This window comes from Macaca thibetana, chromosome X (assembly GCF_024542745.1).
Source record: "Macaca thibetana thibetana isolate TM-01 chromosome X, ASM2454274v1, whole genome shotgun sequence".
NCBI classification, from domain to species: domain Eukaryota; kingdom Metazoa; phylum Chordata; class Mammalia; order Primates; family Cercopithecidae; genus Macaca; species Macaca thibetana.
Window position 1 is genome coordinate 49,139,311 of NC_065598.1, and position 14,626 is coordinate 49,153,936.

Genomic DNA, 14,626 nt, shown 5'->3' on the forward strand with positions numbered 1-14,626 from the left:
GGTTTTTATGTTCAATTTTTAAAACTTGAGACAGGGTCTCACTCTGTCATCCAGGCTGGGGTGCAGTGGTGTTATCAAAGCTCACTGCAGCCTTGACCTCCTGGGCTGAAGCGATCCTCCCACCTCAGCCTCCTGAGTAGCTGTGAGTCTAGGTACATGCCACCACGCCCAGGTAATTTTTTAACGGCTTATTCTTTGTTTTTTGTAGTGATGAGATTTTCTGATGTTGCTCAGGCTGGTCTCGATGGAAGTCCTGAGCCCAGGTGTTCTGGCCAGCACAGCCTCCCAAAATACTAGGATTACAGGCGTGAGACTTGGCCTGATCATGGTTTTCTTATATAGGGGTCTTATCTATATAAAGACTAAACTTATCTGTACCTTTGTGCAGGTGGGCAAAGACTTGCATGATGAAATTTACCATTCTGTTGATTTAAAGACAACTATCCTTGACTTACCAGTGTATAAGTCCATGAAAGCATAATTATGTTGAAAGCATATGTTGCTTTGTGTGTTGGGAACCCTGCAGTTTCCGCTGCTGTGGGGGCATGTCCGTGGAGGTACCTTTCGTCTGTTTTCTCAGCTGCAAACATCTTAGGACCATGGGTTGTGACTGGTAGGACTATGTATCTTGCTAGTTTCAAGATGGAGCTGATTTTCACATGGTGCCACTCTGGCTGTCCCGTTTCCCTAATACTGTCACTTCTCCTTCTGTGATTCTGATGCTACAAATGATAGATATCGTTTTAGTATTTCTTTACAGGTCCTAGAAATTGAATTCATTTTTCTTTCAGTCTGTTTCTGTGACTTGTTCACATTGAACAATTTCCTTGTGGGGTAGGTTGCTATTGCTGTTTTTGCAGGTAGTCTACCTGTCTTCCCAAGCAGTCACCATGGTTCTTGTCCCCATGATGGGGCCAGGGCAAGAGAGGACCCTGGGGTAGGGGGATGGTGTGTGTGTGTCGGGGTCGGTTCAGTTGAAAATCGAGTGAGTTTTGAGGGGAGCACTACTTGAGGTATTTGAGTCCCAGAAGCATAGAAAACAGCAAAGGGAGGTTGGATTCCATTATCCTCAGTGTGGATGGGAATCGGGGGGATTTGGGGCATTGGGCTGGGAACGGCAGCCCGCGCAGGCCCACAGCCGCGCATGCTCCCTGGGCCCCCGTCTCAGTGCGCATGTTCACTGGGCGTCTTCCGCCCGGCCCGTTAGCCCACGTGAAGAACGCCAGGAAGCTGTGAGGCTGTGCGCTCTCGTTCCTGCCGTCTGGACTCTTTTTCCCCTACTGAGATTCGTCTGGTAGGTCTGCAGGCCAGTCATCCCGGGGGCTGAAGTGTGAGTCAGGGTGAAGTGGGCCTCAGGTGGGTCCGGTGGATCCCGCTTCCTGGTCTGTGGCCTCTGAGGGAGAAGCGCCTGGAGGTCGTCCTCCTTCTCTTCTCAGGCTGCTAGGCCACCATCGACTTTGTGGTCGTGAGGGGGCCTGGACAGGGAGGAAGGTGGGCCACGGAGGGAAGGCAGTCAGGGACTCAGGTGAAGATGGAGTGAGTGCTGTTTGGGGGATGGAAGTCCCGAGGTGCCCAGGACCCCTGACAACACAGGGCAGATCCCTGAACGGGGTGCCCGGTGGGGGTGAGGCGGTCGGTAAAGAAGGAACCTTGCACCTGGGAAGGCTATGGCCTGGTGAGCGCCCCCCAGCGGTGTGGAGTGTGGAGCGCCCGAGTGAAAAGCACTGCAAGGTCTCACGTCCGCCATGGAAGGTCTGGGAAAAGTGGGAAGGAGTGGGCGAGGCAGTGCGGTGCAACCAAACTTGATGTGAGAGGGGGTGAATGGCTCTAGGTAGCGGGAGTGTGCCCAAAGCAGCCATCACGGGAATTGTGATTCGCTAGTGTTTTCGTGGGGAGTCCGCTTGTGAAACTAAACCTCATCAGAAATGACCTGTATCTGCGGGGCACAGTGGCGCTCGCCTATAGTCCGAATTACTCGGGACACAGAGGCAGGAGGATCCCTTGAGCAGGAGGTCGAGGCTGCAGTGAGCTGTGATCGCGCCGCTGCACTCCAGTCTGAGCACCACAGCGAGACCCCGCCTCCGAAAGAAATTTAGAAAAAAAAGTATTTTGCCTCTTGCCACATGCCTTAAGATGACTGCTCTGCCAGCTTGGCCAGCATAAATGGCTTTGTAGGCACTTAGAAAACGTACACACGTATGCTTCACTCTGGGACTTATTTTGAGAGTATTTTCAAAATTAAAACGACAAGTGAACATTGACCCATGGAAGTGATCAAATATAGCAGCCCTCTGGAGCGCATGTTCCCAATCACGGTTGTCTGTTTTCAGTGTGAAATATGAGTTGGCGAGGAAGATCGACCTACCGGCGTAGACCAAGACGCTATGTAGAGCCTCCTGAAGTGATTGGGCCTATGCTGGTGAGCGCTTAAACATTAATTCGATGTTTTTCTATTAGCAGAAATGAATTTTTGCGATAGTGTTGTTGCATTAGTATGGAAATGCTGAGAAACGTCTTTCCTGCTGATAAAACATGATTATGGCGTCTCATGAAGGAAACATTGATTCTGGAGGATTTTTTTGTTTTTCCTCTCGTGTTCTTCAGCTTTTGCCCATGACTTCTTTCTCATGCTTTGTTTGTTAATGACAGATCGTACACATGTATTCCAACACAGAGTATAATAGCTTCCAAAGTCCTTGTGCGTCACTTTTCTCACAGTAACCTCCCTGTGGGTAGAGTAACCTTCTTGGCCATAGAGAATAGAGTTGGAGAAATGTCTTTAGGCTTAGTTATGATCAGAAACAGCTATGTATTCTGTGTATATATGTAAAATTTTGTATGAATAGCAAAACTTTTTTTTTCTTTATTTGCACACCCACACATATTCCCCAGCCCGAGCAGTTCAGTGATGAAGAAGTGGAACCACCAAAACCTGAAGAAGGGGAACCAGCAACTCAAAGTCAGGATCCTACGCCTGCTCAGGAGGGAGAGGATGAGGGAGCATCTGCAGGTCAAGGTGATGTAAAGGGAAGAAGAATGCCCGCTTGTGTGCTCATGTGTGTGCCTGTGCGTGTGTGCGTGTGTGTGTGTGTTATGCATTGTCACAGAGCAGGAACAGGAGGAAAGAAATCAATGGAAAGAATGCCTGAAATTGACTGGAAAAGCCAGGAGGCTATGTAGTTTGCAGCTTAGCTTAGGCAAATCCCTCACTATGATAAAATTTCTCGACTTTATGAATGAGAGAATAGAGGTGCCGGGATTGTGTTTTATCCGAGAACCCTTGACTGGTGAATACACAATTTGTACTTTTTTGCAAGGTTTGTGTCTTCCTATCATCTGTGTTGCTATACAGAAGGAAATGATTTTGCTGAAAATGCTTAAAACTCAAATGCTTTTCTGTAAGGTAGCTTAGTACTGGCCCAAGAAGAGACCCAGCTCAGAGGAGCAGGAGCAGCTCCAAAAACCGAGTCACTGAATGTTGGCCACCGTTGCCTTTGATTGATATTTTTATATGGTACCTTCGATAAAAGCTGGGTACACAAGGGTACTGCCATACAGGTAGCTGGTTTAATGATTTTCTAAGTGGCTTGTAGGAGGTGATTAAATCCTTTTATGGTTAGAAAAGCAAAAAAGGAATTATCCTGAGATTAACATGAGATGGAAATAATTTCTCCGAGATAAAATGTTTTGAAAGGAAACATTTATGTAACTGAGGTCATGGATTCTTCCAGGGATTCACTGTTAAAAGTTTCTACAATATGACTGACAACAATGCCCATTAATTGCTGTCCACCCACTCCCTTATTCTCAGTGCGGGACAGTATATTTTGTGTGATTCACAAACAGTGTTATATGTGGTGCTTTGTTCTTCATGGGGTTCATGTATGGATTATAACATTTAAGACCTTCGGACCTAAATATAACTTTGTTTGAACAAAGTTAAGTTTCTCTGTACCCTAGTAGGTAATGGGTGTCATGACTGTAATTTTCCATAGTCCTCAAATCCATTCAGCTAATCAATCCTTCAGAAATTGGCATTGCAATTGTAACTGAAATCCTGTCCATGTTGTAGACTTCAGATTTCTTAGGTGATGCACACTGCTCTTGGTACTCTACGGCTGAAGATAAGCATTATGCATGTCCTGTGGTTTATCCTCAGATTGTCATTTAGGAGAAAGGTCTCAAGCTGGGCTGAATGCCGTGCACTCATAGTCCCAGCTACTTGGGAGGTTGAGGTGAGAGGATCGCTTGAGCCCTGGCGTTCAAGCCCAGCCTGGGAACATGGGAAGACTTCATTCCTAATAAACAAACAAACAAGTAAATAAAGATTTCATGGTATAGGAAAACACAGATTCAAAGTTTGTGCCTAGTGGCTGGTAATGTTGCAGACATAACTCCTTAGTGAACCGTACCACTTAAAAATAGTTAAGACGGCAAATTTGATGATATGTGTGTTTTTTACCACAATTTAAAGAAAACCTCCTGTCTTTCTAAAGTTCAGTGTAGTTGTCATGTATTCTTTAAAATTTTTACTGTGTCTGTATTCAAGACATAACATTTATAGAAAATTTGCAAGAACAGTACAACAAATTCATAACTTTTCACCTTGATTCACCAATTGTTAATAGCTTTCGCTCCGTAGGTTTCATATCTCTTCCCTCCCTCTCTTACCCGGCTGCCCGCACACTCACACACACCCACACGCGGATATATGTTTACTGTTATTAATGCTGACTTGTTTAGATAAAGTTTCAGGTATCATGGTCCTTTCCCCTATGTACTCGAGGGTGTGTATATCGTCAGCACAAAGAGAAAGTCATTTCTTGGATCATCACTGCAGAAAGATCAAAATCAGGAAATTTAACAATGAGAAAATGCAGTCATTTAATACACATTGGATACTCAAATTTTGCCAGCTCCCCAGACAACTTCTTTCTTCCTTTCGTTATTCTTTGTTGAGACGGAGTCTCCCTCTGTTGCCCAGGTTGGAGTGCAGTAGTGCGATCTTGGCTCACTGCAACCTACACCTCCCAGGTTCTAGGGATTCTCACGCCTCAGCCTGCCGTGTAGCTGGGCCTACAGGCGCCTGCCACTGCGGTCTTGAACTTCTGACCTCACCTGATCTGCCCACCTTGGCATCCCAAAGTGTTTGGCTTGCAGGCGTGAGACCCCACGCCCGGCCCAGATAATGTTATTGATAGGATTTCTTTTTCTGATCCAGAGTCCGGTTCAGGATCACGTCTTGCATGTGCTTTTCAGGTGTTTTTAGTTTCCTTTAATCTGGAATGTTTCCTTAATTTTTCTTTGTCATTCATGATACGGACATTTTTGAAGAGGATAGACCAGTTGGTTTGCAGAATGTTCTGCAGTTTGGGCTTTTTCATGTATTATTTTCAACTCAGTGTTGATTGGTGGCTACTCAGGCCGTAGGAGAGTCTAAGTGCTAGGAGTGTAAGTGCTGTGAGAGACAGGATTTTAGCCTTGAGTCATTTGATGAGGTAAGGACAATCAGAAGTAGAATAACAGAGAAGAGCAAAGGAGGCCACAACGTTGTCTGAGGGCAGTCTTCGGAAAGGAAGAGGGTAATATTTGGAACACCTTGTTTTCCTGTTTTCTGCTAACAGACTCCTGAAATAATGTTCCTGGGATTCTTGTCAACACATCTATTATTACAGTAGCTAAAGCTTTGATACAATAACACCGAGAGCATGAGTATTATTTTCTTATTGACATTTTATATTTTACTGCTTAAATTGATATGTATTTTTTATTTTTAAGGGCCGGAGCCTGAAGCTGAGAGCCAGGAAGAGGTTCTCCCGACGACTGATTATGAGGGTCCTGACGTCCAGGAGATGAGCCTGCCAAATCCCGAGGAAGTGAAAACGCCTGAAGAAGGTAGACAGTCCATTTGGCATGCAGATTGTAGGGTGTCTCTTTCCACAGTATCACATAATAATAATAATAATAATTTTTTTGAGATAAGAGTCTCGCTCTGTTGACCAAGCTGGAGTGCTTCAGCCTCCCGGGTTCAAGTCATTCTCCTGCGTGTGCCTCCCGAGTAGCCAGGCTTACAGACATGCTCCACCGTTCCCAGCTAATTTTTGTATGTTTAGTATTGATGGGGTTTCGTTACATTGCACAGGTTGGTCCCGAACTCCTGGCCTCAGGTTATCCACGTGCCTCGCCTTTGAAATTTCCAGGATCACAGACGAGAGCCACGTAGCCCGAACCCAGCATTATATTTTTAATAACAGAGAGGTAACAGTACTGCCTTTTTAATACTCGAGTTATATAGAAAGGTTATTTGAAACGTTGTTCAGGCCCCAGCACCCGACTGTTAGGCTGTCAAATATGGAAACAAACTGAGTCAAAGCCATGTTGAATTAAAAGTTTTCAGTATAAATCCTTGAACCAATAGCTCATAATTTTCAGATGCTTTTGTAAAGGTCTGCTTTTAACAAATACATAACACATTTGTAACACCCATCACTTGGTGTGAAAAATGCCGAAGCACTGATGCGGGTTCTAATACCAGCTCTTACAGCCTTGGCGAGATGCTGAGTGAGTCCTTTCACTTCTAAACCTGTCTTTGGTTCTTAAGAAAATAGTGAGTTGAAGTCAGAGATTTTAAAACCATTTTCCCTTCTGGTTCTTTCATACTCTGATCCTATTGCATCGAATGCATGGGATACAGAGATCATCTGCTTCGCATGATGTGTTGATCCCAAATCATGAAACCCTGGCCTGAGTCATCTGAAAATCTCTAAATTGAGATTTCATTGCTACTAAGAAAGTGAGCCTGCACTCTGCTTCATCTTAGTTTTTCCATGTGGAGAGCTGAATACCTATCGTAGCATCCTGTCAAATAGTGAATTCTCCCGCTTCTTTGTTTGTTTGAGACAGTCTCAGTCTGTCACCCAGGCTGGAGTACGGTGGTGTGGTTTCAGCTCACTGCCACCTCCGGCTCCCTGGCTAAAGCCATCCTCCCATCTCAGCCTCCTGAGTGGCTAAAAGTACATGCACAAGCCACCGTGCCTAAGTTTTTTTTGTTTCTTTTTTTTTTTTTTTTTACTTTTTCTTAAACTTTTTGTTTTGTCGAGATGAGGTCTCACTGTGTTGCCCAGGCTGGGATTCTCTGGCTTTTAATGGACAATTGCTTTTTAAATCTTTCCTCACGGAAACCTTGAGTGACAGAATTATCAACTGGCGAGAGACTTGTTAGTTCCTATCATCTGTGGCATGTAGGTCAGTGATGCTCAGCATGGGTGTGAGTCAGATGTCTGTGCTATGCATGCTGCCTGCCGCACTGTCAGTCTTCATGAGCCAGTATTTCTAATAAGACTGTTGACACATATGTGATATAATCATCTCTCACCATATCAAATGTTACATGTAAGTTTCAGCTTTAGAGACATGGATTGATCAGATTTAAAGTTGAAAGACCATGACTTTAGTACTTCCTGACTAATCAACAGAAGTATGTTTTACACATGTGTTTTCCAAATTGCTGACTGAATTTTAAGTGCTTCTGAATTGAAAGGAAGCACTGGATGTTTAGAGAAGAAATTACCTTTAAATTCTGCAGGTCTATCCTTTAAGTACATAGAGAGGTTTAATTGGATGTAAGACACAGGATCACCCTTAGGGTTCTGTTTCTAGTCCATTTAATAAAACCCAAACTGTAGTGTGCTTTGTATGCCTTTAGGGTCATTTAAATAATCTGTTGCTAAGTCATGTTCCCAATTGTTACGTTTCTGTTATAGGTGAAAAGAAGACACGCTGAAATGATGCAGGCTGCTCCTATGTTGGAAATTTGTTCATTAAAATTCTCCCAATAAAGCTTTACAGCCTTCTGCAAAAATGTCTTATGCATCTTTTGTGAACTTTATTTCTAGCTTTTTGATGCTGTGAGACATGTATCATTCTTTGAAATGTTATATTCCAACTGTTTGAGCTGGTATGTAGACACATCATTCTTTTTTCTTTCTTTCATTTTTCTCTTTGGTGACGGAGTCTTGCTGTGTCACCCAGGCTGGAGTGCACTGGTGCGATCTCTGCTCACTGCAACCCCCGCCTCCCGGATTCAAGCAATTCTCTGCCTCAGCCTCCCGAGTAGCTCGGATTACAGGCGCCCACCAGCACTCCTGGCTAAGTTTTGTATTTTTAGTAGAGATGGGGTTTCACCATCTTGGCCAGGGTGCTCTTGAACTCCTGACCTCGTGATTCACCCGCCTCGGCCTCCCGAAGTGTTGGGATTACAGGCGTGAGCCACCATGCCCAGTAGAGACATAATTCTTATATATTGGTTTTCTATCCAGCAGCCTTGTGAAATATGCTTATGAATTCTAACAGTTTACTTCTGGATCGTTGTCAGTCTTCAACATACAGAAACATATCATCCTTCAATAAGAGCAATTTTGTTTCTTCCATTTTTTTTCTTTCTTTTTCCTTTTGTATTGTTTGTAGAGACGGGGTTTTGCCATGTTTCCCAGGCTGTTCTTGAACTCCTGAGTGCAAGTGTTGCACCCGCCTTGCCTCTCACAGTGCTGGGATTACAGGTGTGGGCCTCCGCGCCGGGCCTGTTGCTGCCATTGTAAAGAGTTTTATTTCCTTTTCTGATTTTATGGCATTGCGCAGACCCACCTGTTACCATGGTGATAGTGGACATCCTTGTCTTATCCCTGATGAGAAACGGAAAACTTTCAACATTTCACCGTCATATTTACTGTCCTTTTTTTGTAGACGGACTTCTTCAGAGTAAGTCATTCTATTCTGTTCTAAATATGCTGAGCGTATTTATTTGAATCTATGTTGAGTTTCATCAAACAGTGCATCTATTTCGATGACCACAGCATTTTTTCCCATTCATCTGTTAATATAGTGAATTCGATTGATAAAATTGGACGTTTTTAAGTTCAATTTTTAAAACTTGAGACAGAGTCTCGCTGTGTCATCCAGGCTGGGGTGCAGTGGTGTTATCAGAGCTAACTGCAGCCTTGACTTCCTGGGCTGAAGCGATCCTCCCACCTCAGCCTCCCGAGTAGCTGTGAGTCTAGGTACATGCCACCATGCTTAGGTAATTTTTTGATGGTTTTTTCTTTGTTTTTTGTAGTGATGAGATTTTCTGATGTTGCTTAGCCTGGTCTTAGTCGAAGACCGGAGCTCAGGATCTGGGCAGCGCAGCCTCCCAGAATACTAGGATTGCAGGCGTGAGACTTGGCCTGATCAGGTGACAGAGTGAGACTCCGTCCGTCTAATTAAAAAAAGTGTTTGGAGAATCAGACATACCATTAGTAAGGATTCACAAAGGGCTGTTCTATGGGCAACACTACAGATATGACTTCTGAGAGGATAAAGGACGATAAAGGAGCTATACAAGAAATTTCTTCAGATTTCCAAAAAGATTACTTTCTGACTAAGGAGAAGTAGGGGTCCATCTGAGGGTCTACCTTAGCCACCATTTTTGCCTTGGAAAATAGAAGTTTTCTGATAAAATTAGTAAGTTGCAATCACTAGAAAGGAGGCTTAACTTCAATGTGATTGCTAAATTTTAAGAAAAGGAGACAAGGAAACCATGGGCAGCAATTGTATTCAACTCTTTAAAGCTCCTGGAAGGCAGTAAGCAGTTCCTGACAAAACAAAGATCCAATTCCAAGGACAAGTGTAAAGCGTGAGGGGGAAGAGGCTGGTTGTTCAGCACTAGAGGAGGGATGCTCTGCCTTAGAGATGATAAGAATATTTATCCAAAAACTTGGAAATAGAGCAAGTGGAGATCAGTGTGCCTTGTGTATGTATGTATGTATGTATGTATGTATGTATGTATGTATGTAGAGATAGTTTCTCGCAGTTGCCCAGGCTGGAGGGCAATTGTATGATCAAGCTCACTATAACCTCAAACTCCTGGGCGCAAGCAATAGCATGTCTTTTTAATGTCATACTGGAGCACTGTTTAACAGGCTCGCCCAGGAAATACTGAATTCTGTAGGTAGAATGTGCCTTTCTTTGATACACTGTCTATTATTGATCAAAAGCCTAGACTCTGTGAAGTTTTCTATTAACTTGCAGATGTTTGTCCAGTAGAGAAACAAATGATTTTTGTTCTGTCAAAAAGATAACTCCAAAGGATATGGTTTTATTGCCCTGTGACACATTAATCAGTTTTGTACCTAACAGTATTAATCGAATATTCTTTTTTATAAAGGATTATATAAATCCAGTTCCTCAAATGCTCTTGGAACCAGCATTACCATACTGCTGGTTCCTCAGTGATAAGTTGAATGAAATATTTGATACTTTGAGGTAAACATAGAGATGCACTACCCAAACCACCTTTCAAGGAAAGACTCCCTGTGCAGCTGCACGGAGTGCGGTGGGCAGGCAGCCTCCAGTTGTCAGCTCCATCAGGGTTCGCTCCAGCTGCAAAGAGCTACCTCTTGAAGATCATGCCCTTTCCCCAAAACAGGGGACACTCTGCTGGGCTGTCCCTGCTCCAGAGCTCCCCGCTGGGTTGGCCAAGGCTTTGTGTGGCCTGCGTCCCATTCAGCTGTCCCTCTGCCTGATCCTGTTTATTCACCCCTTCCTTTCATATCAATTGATCCCCAATAAATCTCTTGTACCCAAAACTTCATCTTAGCAACTGCCTCAGGAAAACCTGCCCTGTGATAGATAATACTGGGAAGGGTCTAAGAAAGTAAGAGACGGACGGGCCCAGTGGCTCACACCTGTAATCCTAGCACTTTGAGAGGCCAAGATGGGCAGATCACGAGGTCAGGAGATCGAGACCATCCTGGCTAACATGGTGAAACCCCGTTCTACTAAAAATACAAAATATTAGCCAGGTGTGGTGGCACGTGCCTGTAGTCCCAGCTACTCGGGAGGCTGAGGCAGGAGAATCACTTGAACCTGGGAGGCAAAGGTAGCAGTGAGCCGAGATCGCACCACTGCACTACAGCCTGGGTGACAGAGCAAGACTCCAAACAAGAGGGAGAAAGAGAGAGAGAGAGAGAGAGGAGGGAGGGAGGGAGGGAGGGAGGGAAAGAGAAAGAAAGAAAAAGAAAAAGAGAAGGAAGGGAGGGAGGAAGGAAGGAAGGAGGGAGGGAGGGAAGAAAAGAAGGGAGGGAGGGAGGGAGGGTAAGAGATAAGATGGGCATTTGGAGCTGGATCATTCACCATCAGCTGGCAATGAGGACCCCGTCCTTGGCGGCAGGTGGAGCACAGACAGCCCCTGGTACAAAATAGGGGTTTGGCTGTTAAAGCTTTCACTGCTTGTGAATTGGGAGGCTATACAGGTGGGAAGGAATGCATGACTGGATAAGATGTATCAGGCGTTAGAGACATATGAGGGAAACAGTAGATGAAAGGATCTAAGGGTAAAAGCATTGGATGGCTATTGCAAGTACCACTGATGCTCTACAAAAAGATAATGCTATTCAGACAACTGGACTGTGACAAATGACTGAAAGCCAGATGTGAACACCAGAAGGCCTCCTTATTTGCATTCAGAATCCCAGCTTATGACAGGCAGCTCCAGATGCATGATGTCTAAATGCTCCATGGCCAAGCATTCCATGTCTACCACAGCCTAGCAACACATCAGGACTTTTTTTTTTTTTTTTTTTTTTTTTTTTTAGAGGAAACAGTGCTCACCATTTTTATTTTTAAGATTCTGAAATCTCTTCTTTGTTACCCACTTAACCATTTCCAAGTGTATGGTCCAGTGGTGTTAACTCAATTCACATTGTTGTGAAACAGATCTCTAGAACCTTTTCATCTTGCATAACTGAAATTCTTTTCTTTTCTTTTCTTTTCGGTTTTTTTTTTTTTTTTTTTTTGAGATGGGGTCTCGCCCAAGCTGGAGAGCAGTGGTGCAATCTTGGCTCTCTGCAACCTCTGCTTGCCTCCCAGACTTAAGTGATCCTTCTACCTCAGCCTCCCAAGTAGCTGGGACCACAGGACTGCGCCACTACACCCAGCTAATTTTTTGTATTTTTCATAGAGACAGGGTTTCGACATGTTGCCCAGATTGGTCTTGAACTCTTAGGCTCAAGCAATCTACCTGCTTCGGCCTCCCAAAGTATTGGGATTACAGGTGTGAGCCACTGCACCCAGCTAATTTTTTGTATTTTTGATAGAGACAGGGTTTCGACATGTTGCCCAGATTGGTCTTGAACTCTTAGGCTCAAGCAATCTACCTGCTTCGGCCTCCCAAAGTATTGGGATTACAGGTGTGAGCCACTGCACCCAGCTGCATAACTGAAATTCTATACCCATTAAACAACTCCCCATTCTCCCACTCCCCTCAGCCCCTGGCATCCCCCATTCTGCTTTGTCTCTATGATTTTGACTTCTCTAGGTACCTCATAATATGTGGAATTATATAGTATCTGTTCTTTTGTAACTAGCTTATTTCACTTAACATAATGTCCTCCACGTTCATCCATGTTGTAGCCTGTATCAGGATTTGCCTGGGCCTTTTTTTAAAAAAACAATTCACACATTGTCTCGCTATGTCGCCCAGGCTAGAGTGCGGTGGAGTGATCATGGCTCACTGCAACCTCGGCCTCCCAAAGTACTGGTATTACAGGCATGAGCCACCAGGCCCTGCCCAGGGTCTATTTTTAAAAAATGTATAATTCTCCACTGTACATGTCATGGGCCTGCTCCAGAACCTCAGGAGTCTGAGCTTAGATACGCTCACTGGGGCTTACTACGAATTCTATACCATATTTTCCCACCACTGATACTTCCAACACTCTAGTGGCTGCCAGGTCACATGGCCCAAGCAGTAGAGCTGTTTGAACTGCATCCTGAACCTGCTATGAGGCGCTTTCCTGCTCTGGGTTCCATTCAAAGCTGGTAGCCTTCTGTATCATGTGGTATATGGGCCAAAGCAACATTCCCAGGTGTCAAATATGCTGCCTGCAGAATCTGATGAAGCCCACCAGGCATTGTCCCTCCTTCATGGTGGGAGATGCAAGATGCAATCATCTGTCCCTTACTTTGTGGATTTTTTTGGTTTTTTTTTGTTTTTGTTTTGAGGCAGAGTCTCACTCTGTCGCCCAGGCTGGAGTGCAATGGCGCAATCTCAGCTCACTGCAACCTCCGCCTCCTGAGTTCAAGCGATTCTCCTGCCTCAGCCTCCCGAGTAGCTGGGATTACAGGCACATGCCACCATGTCCAGCTAATTTTTGTATTTTTTTGTAGAGATGGGGTTTCACCATGTTGGCCAGGCTGGTCTTGAACTCCTGACCTCAGGTGTTCTACCCACCTCGGCCTCCCGAAATGTTGGGATTACTGGCGTGAGCCACGGCGCCTGGCCTGAACACCTTTTGTATTTGTCATCATCTAAGTTTTTTATGTTTCTTCCTGTCGATATCTTCTTACCACTTTATCCCCTACACCAATTCTCCGTATCCGTGCAAATGCTCCTCATCCATCAAGTTTCAGTCTCATCTCCTCCATGAGTAACATTTCCCCAAGGACATCGTGTGCTCTTTGAGGGTAGTAATTGTGTCCTTTACAATTTTTTTACAACTTTATTGAGGTACATTTATTGACATACAATACATGGCACACATTTAAATTGTACAATTTAGTGAGTTTTGACATATGTTTACACTATGAAACCATCACCACAATCAATATAGTGAACATATTCATCAACCCTGAAAGTGTCGTCATGCCCTTTTGTCATCCCTCCTTCTGGGCCCTCCCTGCCACCACCTCCTCAGAAAATCGAAGATCTGCTGTCTGTCAGTAAAGGTATTTTTCATTTTCTATAATTTATATAAATGGAATCATACAGTATGCATTCTTTTTTGTCTTCTTTTACTCATATTACTGTAAGATTCATCCAAATTGTTGCACGTATCAATAGGTCATTTATTTTCATTACTGAGTAGGATTTTATTGTGTAAATATAACACAATTTATCTATTCACCTATTGATGAACATTTGCGTTGTTTCCAGCTGTGGGCTATTACAAATAAAGCTGCTCTGAACATTTGTGTACAAGTCTTTCTTGGACTTATACTATCATTTCTTTGGGGTAAATACCTAGGAGTGGAATGACTGGATTATATGTATATGTTTAACTTTTTAAGAAGCTGCCAAATAATTTTCCAAAGTGATTGTATCTTACATTCTTACCAGTGGTGTATAAGGGTTCCAGTTTCTTCACATTCTCATCAGCACATAGTATGGTCAGCTTTTAAAAAGTTTTTAGCCATTCTAATAAGTGTGTACCTGCAGAATGGTACCTCATTGTGGTTTTATTTTGCATTTCCCTGATGACTAATAACGTTGAGCATCTTTTTATGTGCTTCTTTGCCAATTGGGTGTCTCCTTTGGTGAAGTGTCTGTTCAAATTCTTTGCCTTTTTTTTTTTTTTTTTTTTTTTGGTTGCTTGTTTTCTCATTTTTCAGTTTTAAGAGTTCTTTATAAATTCTGGATAAAAGTCCCTTATCAGATATATGCTTTGCAAATATTTTTTCCTTGTCTGTGGCTCATCAGTTTATTCTCCTGCATCTTTTGAAAAGCAGAAATGTTTTAGTTTTGATAAAGTCAAATTTATTAATTTGTTCTTTTTGACTTGTTCTTTTGCTGTCATATCTAAGAAAACTTTGC

At 43.7% G+C, this 14,626-nt stretch overlaps 1 protein-coding gene across 1 annotated transcript; it reads left to right on the forward strand.

The window, feature by feature from the left end:
• The first annotated feature begins 1,186 nt into the window (after positions 1-1,186).
• LOC126945676 (G antigen 10-like) lies at positions 1,187-7,187 on the forward strand. Its single transcript, XM_050775814.1, has 6 exons — positions 1,187-1,294; positions 2,331-2,419; positions 2,893-3,016; positions 5,779-5,895; positions 6,257-6,258; positions 7,101-7,187. The coding sequence occupies exons 2-6, from the start codon at positions 2,339-2,341 to the stop codon at positions 7,185-7,187; spliced, it is 411 nt and encodes a 136-aa protein (XP_050631771.1). The 5' UTR covers positions 1,187-1,294; positions 2,331-2,338.
• The last annotated feature ends 7,439 nt before the right edge of the window (positions 7,188-14,626 follow it).

Bases quoted from the DNA above. Each gene is read 5' to 3' on its own strand.
- LOC126945676 (XM_050775814.1), top strand. From the start codon at position 2,339: ATGAGTTGGCGAGGAAGATCGACCTACCGGCGTAGACCAAGACGCTAT. The intron at 2,420-2,892 runs GTGAGCGCTTAA...CATATTCCCCAG, and splicing joins AAGTGATTGGGCCTATGCTG to CCCGAGCAGTTCAGTGATGA. The intron at 3,017-5,778 runs GTGATGTAAAGG...TTTATTTTTAAG, and splicing joins GGGAGCATCTGCAGGTCAAG to GGCCGGAGCCTGAAGCTGAG.